Source organism: Cupressus sempervirens, chromosome 3 (assembly GCF_028749045.1).
Source record: "Cupressus sempervirens isolate cs-2001-9-10 chromosome 3, ASM2874904v1, whole genome shotgun sequence".
Taxonomy (NCBI): domain Eukaryota; kingdom Viridiplantae; phylum Streptophyta; class Pinopsida; order Cupressales; family Cupressaceae; genus Cupressus; species Cupressus sempervirens.
This window is the reverse complement of record NC_143120.1, coordinates 665,709,996-665,725,908: the sequence shown is the minus strand read 5'-3', so window position 1 is coordinate 665,725,908 and position 15,913 is coordinate 665,709,996. Positions and strand designations below refer to the sequence as shown.

The window sequence follows — 15,913 nt, the reverse complement described above, 5'->3', positions numbered from 1 at the left end:
AATTACTTAGCCATTACCAAGCCATTCCAGTTTTCAGGCAAAGAATACAAAATCAAGAGAGCCCTGATTTCTTCATCAAAATTAATACCTATAGAAGATAACTGACTAGTAATAGTATTAAACTCATTTAAATGATCTGCAACAGATCCACCTTCTATCATTTTCATATTAAATAAATGCTTCATGAGAAATACCTTGTTTGAAGCAGACGACTTTTCATACAATTTCGCTCGGGTTTGCTTCAACTATTCTGTCATCTTCATTTTAATAATATTAAATGTCACTGATGGTGTCAAGCATAATCGAATGCTTCCAAGTGCCTTTCTATCTAAAATCTCCCAGTCCTCATCTGACATAGTTCCTTATTTCTTAAATTTTCCTTCCAACGGCTTCCATAAATCCTTCTGATAAAGATAATCCTCCATTTGCATCTTCCACAACCGAAAGTTCTGCCCATTAAACTTCTCCACCTTTAGCTTACTCTCATCCGCTTACAAAATTAGGGCTAGAATAAGTCGTCCAATTGGAAAATAGTAGCCGACACCTTTTATAGTATAATGACATTTTTGGCTTCAGGGGTGCTGCCTCTAAAAACTCCCGAGTGGGCATTGCCCATTGACCCTGTTTACTGTATGGGGTAAATAGATTAATGCATACAGACAATAGACAAGGACATGTAACACAACAATATTCCTTTTATTATTTGCATATATGCCGAAGAGATTATATAATGCTTATAATGATGATTACAACAATGATCCAAAGTTGTACATGTATCATCCCAAAGAACCTTCCCGAAGGGGCCCGTCGGCTACATAACAATTACCGATGACATCAACTTGTCGGCTACTCAATATTTATCGACGACATCATCCTTCCCAAAAGAAAAAGTCGTCTCCGAACGACAATTACAAAATATCCAAGATAGATTAACAAAACGGAATACATTAACTGACTAACTATAACAAGATAGATCTATTTCTGTCACACCACTTTCACATTCGTCTCGTGCCTGCACCAAATTGGTCTGCAAACCATGTTGCATTTGTAGCCTCTGCTAACACAATACTATCTCCTTAATCAAGCTGACCTTGATAGCCACTCGTGCTGCTTTCTCTGCTTCCAACTCCTGTGTACACTGAGCCAAGTGTCGCGGTACTGACTTAAATTGGATGATTAGCTTCTCCCGAGCTCTCTATGTATCCACCAAGACAGCTTCACATCCAACACCTGCTCCAAGTGTCTCAAAGCCTATCACCCCTCTTGAAAGGCTTGCTCTGTTGATCTTTCCACCTTTGGTACATAGACACTATGCTTGCAGCAGCTTCAGGTCTCATCAACTGGTCACACTTCCCACGACTGATAACTGCACCGACTGGGGGATTAGGGGGCGTCGCCCTCAGCGGGGTCAAGGGGCAGTGCCCCCGCGGGCACTCTCAAAGCCACACAAAACTCCATGGAATACACTATTTTTGTGATTTTCTTCCGATCCCACACTCTTTAGGGCAACTGCTTATGTTTTACTATCTATTTATGTCTTTCCCTTCTCTTGGGCATCATGCGTTATTCATTCTGAACATTTTTGATGTCTTTTTTTATTTTTTTAGCTGTAGATTCTTTTTTTTTTTTTCACTTCCTCTTTCCTGTAGACTCCATTTGTTCTGCTTACTTAGGCCAGTTATCCCTTTGCACGCAATTTTTTTCCCCTTTCCTAGAGTTCGTACGGATCCGTATGACCCTTTCTCACGCTTTATGGATGTATAACTAAAACAATCCCTCACTTGCATGACTGAATGATACTTTTTCTGCACTTACTTCATTTGACTGGTTGTACGGCCACCTTCCAAGAAGATCTTCCTTTTTAAATTTGTTTCTTCAATTGTTCGTTGACGGGGGACTATTCCCTTCATGATGGATTTATAACTTTGACCCGTTCACTGTGTCCTATACTTCCTTTCCGTCGAGCGTCCAGAACTTGATCGCTCTGTTATCACCAACTTCCCATATTTTATATGGTCCTACTCATTTGACTTTGAACTTTCCAGGTTTGATTTGATTTCGCCCGTTATACTTTCATACTAACTGGCCCGGTTGAAACTTATTTAATTTTAGGTGTTTATCATGCCATGCTTTGCTCTTGTTCTGTGTCACCTCCGTGGCCCATTGTGCCTGCAATCATCACTCATCAAGTTAATTCAAGTTACATGATTTCTCCCTCAGGTTTTCCATATTGCCCAGTTTGTTCTCGAAACTTGGTACCATGAATTCCGTCGGCTGCCACTCTTTGTTGTCAATAACTGTATTCTTGATTTTAGAACCTTCACTCCGTACTGCTGAAGTTTTTATTAAGCCCTTCCTCTTTGTTTCCTGTGCAAACCGTACGATGTGTTTTCCTTACTGTCGGCACCTTTCTACTAATTTCATGGTGTGGTGTAACCTTTTCTTTCTGCGCGGTCTGTTCACTGTGTACTGTACAGTGGAATCTTTCCTTTTTTTGGGTTCCTACTGTATGTTCTTCCCTTCAGCTTTTGTTGTAACTGCCTTTCCTTCTTCTGCTTCTCTATATTCCTTCAGACATTCATTTCCCTCTTCTTTCTTACCTTCGTCAACCCTTAACATATTACAGCTCAAAAAGAGCTCGTAATCCTCCATTTGCTAGTGGAAAAGGCCGTTCACCAAATTCAAATTATCGTTCGTCGATCCACCTTCTAACTATAGGACTCCTTCTGGATCTGGTTCCATTCGCTGCTTTCCTTCATCCTCTTCTTTGGAATCGGATGAGAGAGCTTCCTCGCCCATCATTTGTGTATGTAAATCAATAATGAATTTTTGTCCTTCATTTTCTAATGAATGTATTCTTCTTCCAGTCATGCTTAACCTTTGCTTATACGAACCATCCACGACCTAGAATGGCGTCATATCCTCTCCTCTTTAGCGGGGTGACGACGAAATCGAGTAGGAATGGCTGCGTTTCAATAGTTACTGGTTGTGCCATCAGGACACCGAGAGGTTTAATGCCGTGTTGGTTCGCCGTCAGTAATTGGAAGGTAGGTGGCCACAACATCGGTTGTCCCAACTTCTTCCAGGTATCTTCTGGTAACACATTCACGCTTGACCCTCCGTCCACAATTGTGTCTGTCAGAACAGTTCCTAGAATTTCCATTTCGATGACCGCTAGATGTGAGGGCTAGCAGCATTGGGTCCTTTGTACTTTCTCCACTTTCCTTCTCCCTTCCATGTTCTCCCAGTGGTTTGGCAGTTGGAGCAATGTTTGTGAGTGCCGATTGAAGTTGAGGAGTTGTGAGCAGTAGATCGTTTATTTTGATTGGTACTTCAGTTTGTATTATCTGTCATACGATGCTCTGTTCTGCGTAGTTCTTTGTTGAGGTACCGGTAGTGTCCTTCCATTATGATTTCTCTGCCTACGTTGCTTTCTCAATTTCCGCCCGCGCTTCTTCCAATCTCTTCTTTTTTTCTATCGGGTCGGGGTACAATTTTGCTTGTTTACGGGTGATTGCTAAGACTTCTTCGTCGGTGCCAATGCTGATCAGATTTACTTTTGATTTCAGGCACTTGGCATCTTCATGATCTCTAGGACCGCACCATCGGCATAATAGCTTTGGTGTATTTGCTGATGTACAGTTTCATGCAAAGTGGCCCCACAAATTGCATGCTCTGCATTGAACCATCGAACGACCGTTCGCATCATACTGAATTCGGTTGCGGCCTCCATTATTATTGTTGGTATTGTTGTTTTGCCCTCTTCTATTATTTTTGTACCCACCCAAAGTGGCACCATCACTGTTGGTGTTTCCGCTCCTTGCGAAAGCCTCCTATGTCAGGAGCACTTGTTGATGCCCTCGTCTTCATATTGAACAGGCATTCCTTTGTGGAATGTCCCATAATTTGGCAGATCTCACAGAACTGGTTCTTTGGACAGGGTCCCTTCATGTGACCTGTCTTGCATTTTGTGCACCATAGCTCGTTTCCCTTCGTCTCTTTTTGCATATTCTTAAATTCCTTCATCATTCTGATCATATACCTTCTTGCTGCCCTTTTCGTTATCATTGCTATCTTTTGAAGATGCGTCATCTGAGTCAGATGAGTTACTTTTCTTCTTTTTCGTTTTCTGTTCGCTCCCTAAGTCCATTGCTCGATTGTGTATGATGATGGCGGCACAATCTTCATTTTCTTTCTTAACTCCAAGCGTAGTCCTTCAATGAACCATCGCTTCTTCAGCCCATCTCCCGGCTTACTTTCCATTTTATTTATTAACTCTTTTAGCTTTCTGGCATATACATAGGTAGTTTCATTTTTCCCTTGCTTTGTGGTGTAGATCTCGGCTACTATCTCATTGTCGTCCCGTAGCAATTGAAACTCGGTAATGAACTCCTTTGTAACTCCCGCCCATGTAGTTAATTTTTGGAGATTGGCGTCGACAAACCAATCCACTGCTACACCCCTTAGGGTTGCTAGAAATTGTCGAACCCATTCATTTGTGTTGGCTACGCCATTGGCCATCCAAATTGTTTGGCATGTCTTTCAGTGTCTGATTGGATCGGCTATTCCATCACCATCAAACTTTGGCAATTTCTCCTTTGCTCCTGCCATTATTACTGGATTTTGTGTACGGACGTTGTTGGCACTGTTCGGCACTGCAACATCGGCGCTGTTCTGCACTCCGATATTGACGCTCTGCACTTCGATACCGACGCTCTGCACTCTGACATCGGCGCTTTGTACTCCGATACTGGCACTGTTTCGGGCAGTCATCTTATTTCCAACATCTACATTCTTTGGTGAAGAAAGGTCTTCGTTAAGCGAAATTGTCCATTTCGGAAGTGTATCGCGGACAAAGAGTTCACTCCACGCTCGTGCTTCCTCGACACTCCAAGCTATGCGAGTTAATTCCCTTCCGTCTGGATTCTCTTCCCTCGGCGTATATAGATTCAAAAATTCCTCCTTTGCTTCTTCCACCAAATCCAACCGCTGTCGAGTCTCTTCCAACAATTTCTCGATGGTTCAGTGTTCGTCGGCAATTTGCTGAAACCTCCGTCTGCGCTCGGCCTGTTGTGCCAAAATTAAATTTTCTTGACCTATGCGTATTTCATTTTTTCCCTTTTTCTTATTCCTATCCTTGTTAAGTTGAATCGGCATTAGTCTTCATTCCTCTGTCTTTGTTCTAGGTCCATTGGGCAACAGTGCCAAATGTTTATCGTATGGGGTAAATAGATTAATGCATACAGACAATAGACAAGGACATGTAATACAACAGTACTCCTTTTATTATTCGCATATATGCCGAAGAGTACATAATGCTTACAATGATGATTGCAACAATGATCCAAAGTTGTACATATACCATCTTGAAGAACCTTCCCGAAGGGGCCCGTCGACTACATAACAAGAACCTTCCCGAAGGGGTTGTAATGTCCCCTCTTTAGTTCGACATGGCATTAATCGTGGATTTGCCTATTCTAGACTCTCGTAGGCAGATGGGGTTGATGAGAGAGTCATTTTTTGGCATTATTTGGTGATTAGATGGCTCATTGTGCTCTTGGAGATATTATTTTATCATCACTTCTTATACGGGGCCTACATGTTATAATTCTAAGTTGAGTTGCACTTTTATTTTATAAAGTTATTTATTATAAAAAAGTGCATTATAATGGGATTTTATAATGGATGTTTCTAGAAGTTCTTAGTAACTTCTTAGAAAAGGATGTTTCTAGAAGTTCTTAGTAACTTCTTAGGAAAGTAGATAAATAGAGGGCTTGGGCTCCCATTTGGATACACGGGGAATTGATGATTCTACTACCATTCTCTTTGAGCATTTGTGGCACCATCCAGGTCTGCAAATATTCAGCATAATCCTTGAGAACGATACCTTTCAAAAGATTGCATAATTGAGGAAGTGAAAGACCTTCTGAAGGGTTGCCCTTTGGAAGTGGTATTCAACAATTTCAAGTTGAGCTTAATTTGAATGCTCAGACTACCTGAGGGTTTGAGTTTTTAAAAGCAGTTCGAAAAAGCAGTCCGAAAAGTAGGTTTGAAAAAGCAGTTCGAAAATTAGGTCCGAAAAAAGCAGTCCGAAAAAGTAGATCCGAAAAAGCAGTTCGAAAAGGCAAAGCAAAAAAGCGGATCTGAAAAAAGCAAGTCAAAAAGCAGATCAGAAAAAGCAAAGTAGAAAGGCAGCATTGGAGAAAATTATTACAGCCATCTACAATCAGGTTCCTCTGGATATTACATGTATTGTTCTTATCATTTAGATGCATATTAGGAGGTAAGGCTGTAGGTGAAAGTTGTAACAGATTTAGGCATTATTCATGCGGATGTAAGCCAAGAGTCTTGGCCATTTCATACTAGCATTGTAGTTGACATTTTATGTGCAATAAAGGAGACATAAGTTGCCGGTCTGATATAGTGTAATTTTATATGTATTTATCATTCATGATCAGCTTATTAGTTTGCATGCCAATTGTTTAACAAAATGTCAATTGGCTGTAGGTTCTCTTTTTGGCATAAATAATGTTATAAATTTCGCATCCCAAGTGTTTGTCAAAATTACTAGTTGCTGTAGCTACATATTGCAAGTAGTTTTCAGTCACATATATGCATTGAATATTGTCAAAATAAGTTGCACATTCATGTTAGGTCATTGTTTAGTCAATTCAGAGTCTTCTTGCAAGCATTCTTATTATAGGGGCCCGTTGGCTACATAACAATTATCGACGACATCAACCTATCGGCTACTCAATATTTACTGACGACAAACCCCACCTTGTACTGCGACAAAGAGCATACCTTGACCTCGTCTTGGGGGTGCTGCCACCAAACCCCTGTAGAAATAATATGGGGAGAAAATTGTGCCGAATAAACCTCCGAGTCTGACTAGGCTCTACATCACAACACTTGCTTGCATCAGTAAAGATGGAACAAAATGAGTTTATTAGACTCCTTGCAGAATCCAAGGCATCAAATTCTATCCATGAAATTTTAGTATTTTCTATTGATATTATTTAATTTCCTGTCCCAATCCATACTTATTCTTGATTGTCAATTTCATCATCATCGTAGTCTTAGGAGATGTAATCTACACATTTTCTCATTGACCCTACTTCGCAAATAAGGAAGTAACATCTAGTTTTTCTATTAATACTCCATTAGCATCTCATCCAATGTACCATAAAACATGTCAAGTTCATTACTTTGTCATCAATTGTATTGAGGAATAAAGTTGATTTCATAATAGCTCTTTAATTTTGCCATCGAATTTGTTTTTATTACCATCTTATCAAATGGATCGTGGCACACCTTGACTATTTAAAAACCATGAGGTCATTGGGATGAGTAAGAGAACATAAGGACTGAGTCATGAAATGATGACACCAGTAAGGCAATACCTGAAATATTGGACTGCACTTTTGATGTTTCTGACTGCTAATATCAGTGAGTAAGGTGTAATTTCTCCTTTTAGGATAAATAGGGATAATGGGACGATTACTCTAATTCCTTAGATTTACATTATATAACTTTTTTATAAAATTGTGTAATTGATAATATGCTATTTGCTATCCAATTGAGAGTACGCTATACAATTGCACAAGTTGGAAGTTTTAAAGGTAATAAGTCTCCAAGTCCAATGCTTTTTCAGCGTATTTGCTGATTGTAATGTTTACTGGATGTCGTTTCATTTTCCTCCAGTCTGTACTGATCCAAATCTCCCTTTTACGCTTACTGTATTATCCTTCTTGGTGAAGGAGTGTACCCCTTTGGATGGTGAAGAGTCAGGTCTCTTCCTAACCGTTCTACTTATTGACACAACAAACTCCACTATCAATTCCGATTTAGCCTTTCATCATTACACGGCTTAAGGCTGTCCTTATTAGCCGTCCTTTATATTTAGTTGACACATAGTATTGCTATTCTATTCTATTCTATTCTCTGATTCATTTGATCATCGATCTGCTCCAGTTTCGTGTGAATTAGGACCCTGCTTGTCTTATCTTCTCGTTTCAAAATATAGTCCAGGCATATTATTATCTCAACCAGCATATTATTGTCCCAGAAATATAATTAATAATTTAATATGTGTGCTCCTGGTGTTGTGCTTATCATGCCCTTTTTAATAATAAATCATGGGTGGCATTAATATATCTTCCTTTGGTAGTATTAGAATAGGGAATATATAGGTAGGTATGAAATATTTATTTTATTCATTGTTTTCAATTTATTCATATCCGTTATCACTGTTTAGTATTTATTTATTATAATAATAATATTTTATTTTTTATTTTTCAATCCTATTAGGATTCCAAACAGGGGACATGACATAACGTGCTTCTGCAATCTTGAAACTATGACTAATTTTTATGGTTATTAGTATTAAGTGTAAGCTTTGCCTGCAAAAAACAATGTTGTCCATGATCAAATTTAATTGGTTACTCATAAAAGATTAATTAGTGTTGTGTTTAATGGTTTTGATCTATTTCTCTAGGGTGAATATTTTGTACCTTCTTGAATCATTGGATCTAATGATGCATTGACAAATTTGGTGTTCTCATAGAAGCTTTGATCTTTAAAATGACTAGTGGTAGTGAAGTTGTCCAACTCCAAGGATGAAGCTGTTGGAATTTTGAGAAATTATTTGATACTTAAAGCTGTGTAACCTCACAATACACAGAAAAATGAAGTTGTCAAACCCCGCAAGAGATTGTTTATAGTGTCCCCCATTGGGACTTTATTTGATTTACCCTAAAATTCACAACTAGGATTGGAATGTGCTTGAAAATAGTGATTTCTTAGTCTTGTACTGTTCCTACTGGATTTCATTCATAATACATTTTAGAAGTTGACATACTTGGGGCCAATTTCTTCTCTTTAACCTCAATGAAGTGTCCCCTTCTAGAGTTTTCTGTAGTAGACACAATTGCAATAGTTAGGGTTAGAGAAGTGTTTTTCCAAGTAAGATATTTCATCCATTGTGTTTCTGGATAAGTCCTGCAACCACTAAATAAGGGCAAGTGAATATACAAATTAACTATATAGTATGATATAATATGTCTTAAGCTTTACAAATTGATAATGAAAAGAGATATACAATCCTAACCTAGAGATTAGGTATAGTATGATACATATTTGTATTTTATGAAAGAAACTCACTTATACCACTTAACTTTCATGATCTTAACCATAACGAGGAATGAGATAAGAAAGACCTGATGAGGTGCCCTCATTGTCTCTACCCTAGGCCCAAGAGTGGGGAATTCGTTCCCCTTGGCCCCATGCTTCATGAACACAGCATACCTAGCAGAACTTTTAGACTGTTCCCCTCCATCAGTCTATTTTACTCACCTCATATATATAAGGATCCTTTCCTTAGCTACAATAGTTCTCCCATATGAGTGGTGGAAGCATTACAATAGGGTGCTCTGCACCCTAGGCTCAAGAACAGCTAAACTCACATCAAAATGGCAGACCGTACCATTTTCAGATTTTGCAAGACATCGAATTTTTATGAAATTTTCAACAATTCATTTTCATGATATGTATCTCCATTGCTGTTAAACCACAAAAAACCCAGTGAAAAAACAGTGTGTTTCCAGGTTTAGATTTTTTTCTAAAAATTTTTCAGTGTCATTTTGCATAGACTTTAGCCATATCCATGCTTCATGAGGGGGTGCACCTAACGAGGCCTCACCACTACACCTCATTACAACAACATTCCATCCTATATGGTTAATCATTGTAGACAGATATGTTGATAATTATATTGACAAATATGCATCTATATCAGATAAAATATATATTGTAGATTATGTATACAAAGCTTGATTAAGGTGACAGTATGTAATTTATTTGTAGTCATATTTTCTGCATAGCAGTCCAACATAGAAATAAAATGTAATTAGTGTGATCAATGTAATGTGTACCTTTGCAAGTACATATATATTACAAACTCCATATATATTTATATCAGATAATGTGAAGTAACTATAGACAACTTATTCATTAGCATGCGTTCATATTCAGCACATGAATGGTTAAATAAACAGGGATATATGTATGACATACCACCATGTTTGGAGGGTAGTGACTGGCTGTGCCTGGATGGTTGATCTCCTATATGTTTGACTTTGATTGCTGACAATCTTTTGTTTCTGTGCTGGCCATTAAGCAACTGGGGACTGGTCCTTCTCTTTTTCAATGCTTGATATTAGTGTGCTAAGTCCCTTTGGTTTCTTTGTTTTATGGCTGACGTTTAGTGCTGCTGATTTGTTGTCTGCTCTTTTTCCATATTCAACACGTTTCTTTGATGCAATTGATGATCTGGTTGTGTTCAAGGTTTGATGACTTTTTATGCACCATGAAGAGGTGTGTGTGTAAGCGGTCATGACTCTTTAATCAAATGGCACCTCTTGGCATTGCATCCTTCCTCCTCGACTAATCAGGGATTAGTTTGACGATTTTAAATCTGTTCATCAATTATTGAATATACTCAAAGCATGATAATGAGTCTATAGTTGCAGGAATTGTTCTACTCGGATAGTTGAATCTTAGGTCGATGCTTTGTATGTATGTAAGATTAGCCAATTCGAGGGGAATGATCCCTTGCAGTTCATCATACACCACGATTAGCTTTACAGGATGGTGACTTGTATTGTTCTCAGCATGTAATTACACATGACCTCACACGGCCTGATTGTGTCGTCAAGGGTATAACAGTTTGTATTCTCATTGTTATACTGAAGCCGATATACTATATAGACTCTAACTTGCATGCTCGTTATTTAATAAGATTAATCTTAAATTTAAACTTATTTAATCACTTATATAATATAAAAATTTATTTGATATTTAAATTTTAAATTTATTGATTTACTATTAATTCCAATTTCAGAAAGGAGACATCAGAGTCTGCCCTTCCTCAAGCAATGCCAATTTTTATACAAATCTTTTAGTGAGAATGGCTTCTGCTGCAATACTAAGATATCATCTCAACTCGCAGATTGGAGTTTAAGAATCCCAAGATTTGTAATTAGTTTTCTTTCTTCCCTCCCAGCGAAGGATGAAAGTTGTATCATTAAATTGATCTTGGATCGACCCAGTGTTTACCCAATAGCTTGTCTCCATTCATGATTTCTAATACAAAGTCACATCTTCTTATTCATTCTAGCTTATCCTCATAATCCAGATTAACCAAAGTGGAATCATATCTCGAGCATACATTTGAAAGTATGAAATATGCATATGAATACACGGAGCATACACATTAGTGCATGAAGGCACTGAGCAAACACAAAGTATACACATCATACTCATGTTGTCAACTCCATTGTGTTTACCTTTATCCTATAGTATGATTGGATCATACTTTGATACCACTTGTAATGTTCCCTATTGGGATTTTTCATTTTTTACTCTAAACTCCCAACTAGGCTTTGGATTGTCATTGGAAATAGCTATTTACTTAGTTTTGTAGTGTTCCCTACTAGAATTTATTTATAGTACATTTAGCAGTTAATCTGTGTTACTTGGGGACTGGGTTTCTGGCATAATTTTGACCTATCCCAGAAATGGGCACATCTTGGAAACTCAGAAAATTGTGAAAACCTGTGCCCTGGCTGCGCATAAAATTAATGCCTAATTTTTGATAGTTTGTTTGACTTCCACTCTCATGTGAATTTTCAATTTAAATTATCTAACACAAATGTTATATGTTAAGGTTCTATATTTATAATGAATATAAGCTTGCCATACCATTTTTGTTGTATGAATATTTAAAAATTTCCCAATATATATTCAAAATGTTCCCTATTCTTTATATAGCTGTCCCTTGCTCTTGGAAAAAAAATCCCTCCTACAAACCTATTTCCCCTCCTTCCGTTCCCCTGTTCTAGAAACTTGGTCTAACATAGCAGTTAATATTCTTAAAGCCAATTTCTTACTTCTCTCTAATCACAATGTAATGCCCCCTTCTACAACTTGCCCTAGTAAACACAACTGCAACAATGAGGGTTAGAGAGGTGTCTTACCAAGTAAGATATTTTGTCCATTGTGCTTTTAAATATAAGTCTTGCAATCACCAAATAAGGGACAAGTGCATATACAAACTAACTATATTGGTAGTGTAATATAATTTGTCTAAAGATTTACAAATTGATAATGAAAAGAGATATATAATGCTAACCTAGAGATCAGGTATCAATATAAATGAAAGAAACATACTTATAGCACTTAACTTCCATGGGCCTAACCATAATGAGGAGTGAGATAAGAAAGACATGATGAAGTGCCTGCATTGTCTCTGCTGTAGGCCCAATAGTGGGAACTCTTTCCCCATTGTCCCCATGCTTCATGAGGTTGGCATACCTAGTGGAATCTTTACACCATTTCCCTCAATCACTCTATCTTACTCATCTTATATGGTTAGGGTCCCTTTCCTTAGCTTCAATAATTCTCAGATATAAGTGGTGGGAGGATTAGAATAGGGTACCCTTAACACAACGCTAGCCCATTACTAGAGTCTGGAATCTCTCGTCCCTTTTGGCCTCATGCTTCATAAGGTAGTGTACCTAGTGAGGCCTCACCATTCTTCCTCATTGCAATTACTTTCCATCCTATGTGGTTAATCGTTGTAGATAGATGATGTTGATAATTATATTGACCAATATGCATTTACATCATTTAATAATGAAATATATATTGCAGATAAAGTATACAAAGCCTGATTAATGTGACAATATGTAGTTTATTTGTACAATCATATACCAGTCCAACATGGAAATAACATGTAATTAGTGTGATCAATGCAATGTGTACATATATATATATTACAAGTTCCATGTATATTTATATCAGATAATGTGAAGTAATTTTAGACAACTTATTCGTTAGTGCGCAGTCATGTTCAGCACATGAATAGTTATATAAACATGGATATATGTATGGCATACCACTGTGTTTGGAGGGGTATTGGCTGGATAGTTGATCTCCTTTATCTCTGACTCTGATCGCTGAGAATCTTTTGTTTCTGTGCTTGCCACTGAGCAACTGGGGGCTGTTCCTTCTCTCTTTCGATGCTTGATGTTGGTCTGAGTGCTTTTGGTTTCTTTGTTTTATTGTTGATGTTTAGTGCTGCTCATTCATAGTAAGTTTTTTTCTTATTTGATACCTTTCTTTGCTGTAATTGTCATTGATGATCTGGCTGTGTTCTCCTTACTCGATGACGTTTGAAACAAGTTTTGATGTCCTTTTATATGCTGTGAAAGATGTGCGAGTGTAAGTGGTTGCAACTCTTTAATCAAATGGTGCCTCTTGGCATCACACCCTTCCTCCTTAATTAATCAGGGATTAGTTTGACAATTTAAAATATTGGTCATCAATTATTGAGTATACTCAAGGCACAATAATGAGCCTATAGTCGCAGGAATCATTCTATTTGGATAATTGAATCTCAGGTCGATGGTTTGTAAGTAGGTAAGATTGGCCAATTCGGGGGGAATAGTCCCTCACAGTTCATCATACACCACTATTATCTTTACTGGTAATTTGTATTGTTCTCAAAACACAGTTGCACGTGACCTTGCATGGCCTGATTACGTGATCAAGGGTATACCAGCTTGTATCATCATTGTTATACTGAAGTCGATTTACTATATAGACTTTAACTTGCTTGTTTGTTATTTAATAATAAGCTCAAATCTTTAATTTAAACTTATTTATTCACTTATTATTTACTTTATATATTTTTTAAATTATTACCATATATTATTGATTTCAACTTTGGAAAGGGGACATCACGTTGCTCCAGTGAAGTTCTTCAACTCTGCAAGGTCCTATTATTTCTCAAGTGTCCTGAGGCATTGCTATTGTTCTTATTAATTTTATTTATTAGAGTTGACATGTTATTACTGCTTCTGACCAGCTTGAGAGATGAGTTCTTTTGAGTTGCAAATAAGTGACACAATCACAGTAATAAATGCCAAAGGATGCTTCTCTTTGTAAGTCTTTATTTGCATCATATCTATGTTGAGAGTGGACAAATATTTGGGGAAGGGGAAATTCCATAGTCTTCTTAAAACAACATTGCACTTTCCTCCAATCGATATGCATCTATTTAATTTAATGTTTGGATTTGTACCACTTACACTGCACCAGTTAAGTGACCTGCACAACTTGTAAGGTTAAAATCATGGAATTGGATTAGAAATCACAAGAAATACATAGACAATGAAATGAGCATAAGAATAAAATGGAAAGGGCCAGAGCTAAAATAAATTAATACAAGAACAGGGGCCTTTAGATCCTTTGAGTAGTGGATAAAGTTTTCTTTAGTGTTAATAGTTTAACTGGAAAGTTCAGTTTCACTCTTGTGAGTCCTCTGTTAGTCAATGCGGTATTGATAGGGAACCCAAACGTAAATTATAAAAGCACTATAAAAAAATTGTTAAGCTAATAACAGCCGGTCGAAATATAGACTATGATTTTTTCGGTTGCACTTGAAAACATTTTCTTCATATGCATTTTATGAATGTGATTGCGGTGTTTTATGAAATTGTCTATTCATGGTTTTGTCTTGTAAACCATGATTTTTATTTCCCGTCAAATGAAAAGACAATCATTTACGTATTGTCTTTCTTCTATTGCAGCTCTCAGTTATTATGAATACTATTGTTGCTTCTAATTAATTATATAATCACCCTATTGATAATAAGTTTCCTTGCGCAGAGATCCTTAATTTATTGCTTCGAATGTTTTTTTGTATGCTCTTTGAATGGACTCACAGTCCCCTTGCAGTTTGTTTATTTAAGCATACCGTCTCTCATACTCATTTGTTTTCTAGTTTTCAAATTGCTAAAGTCAATTCAGTCATTCATTTCTTGGACCCCTTTCCTGCTTACACATGAAACCTGATGTTGCGTGCAAAATCACTGAAGCTCCATATGATTTGTTTTCTTTGTATGGCTCAAAGGCGAGTTAAAAGAAATGATTGTCTCCGCAGGGCACAAGTAATCTGTTGGAACTTCTCGAGAAGATGAACTTAAGAACAGCAGATGAATATAACAACTTTGGAGACATTGCTTCAGGTCTTAGGGTTTTTGTTGAGCAATTGAAGACAAAAAATGAGAATTTCCATGAATACATGCAACAGATAGATGAAATTGATCAACAAGTGACAGAACTTGAAGCTGTAGTTTCTACGCTGGACAAGTACACTCACACATTGGAGAGTAAAGTTCGATCTGCATATGTTGAATCTCGACTCAAGCGACAAGAAAAGATCAATGCATGATTAAATTCTCGTTTTCAATTAATTAATTACAAGAGGGTAAATGATTGATCTTTTTATTACTCCCAGCTGGTTCACATTTTCTTGTTTTTTACAAGTATAGGAGCTTGAGGTTGAGTTGAGTTGATTAAAGGCAGTTGTCTGACATTTGCAGTAGGTCTTCTTAGGAAGATGAAAGATTAATGATATGTTGTGCTCTTTGAGTTTTAAATATGTTAAAAATTTCAGGCAATTCCGTATGTTCATATATTTTCTTGGAATTACGTTTACTTTCAGAAGAGGATAGTAACATTTGTACATACATGGAAATCACACGTTAAACTGAAAGTGCAAATGAATTTCAGTTAGAGGTGTCTAAATGGGAAAAACACAATACCTTGTAGATGCTCAAATATTCATGAAAACATGTGGAAAAACCCCAAATAATCTTTCATGTCAATAGAGCTCAGTGAATAAATTGAGAAACAAAGTCTGAACTTTGATTATAAGACAAAAGCAAAGATTCAATGTTGCCAATTATCCTTTATCTTTGTGAGTGAGTTTCCTAACTTGACTACGTATTGGTATATACTCATGTAGAAAACAATATTGGAGAATGCAAAATTTAGATAGACAGACCCT

At 37.2% G+C, this 15,913-nt stretch overlaps 1 protein-coding gene across 1 annotated transcript in view; it reads left to right on the top strand.

The window, feature by feature from the left end:
• Window positions 1–15,524, top strand: part of BLOS2 (biogenesis of lysosome organelles complex 1 subunit-like protein) — a 73,083-nt gene extending 57,559 nt beyond the window's left edge. The window contains exon 2 of the mRNA XM_089821389.1: window positions 15,005–15,524. Within this exon, the coding sequence (XP_089677515.1) occupies window positions 15,005–15,295 (291 nt within the window). The 3' untranslated portion in view covers window positions 15,296–15,524. The remainder of the gene's footprint in view (window positions 1–15,004) is intronic.
• Window positions 15,525–15,913: the final 389 nt, after the last annotated feature.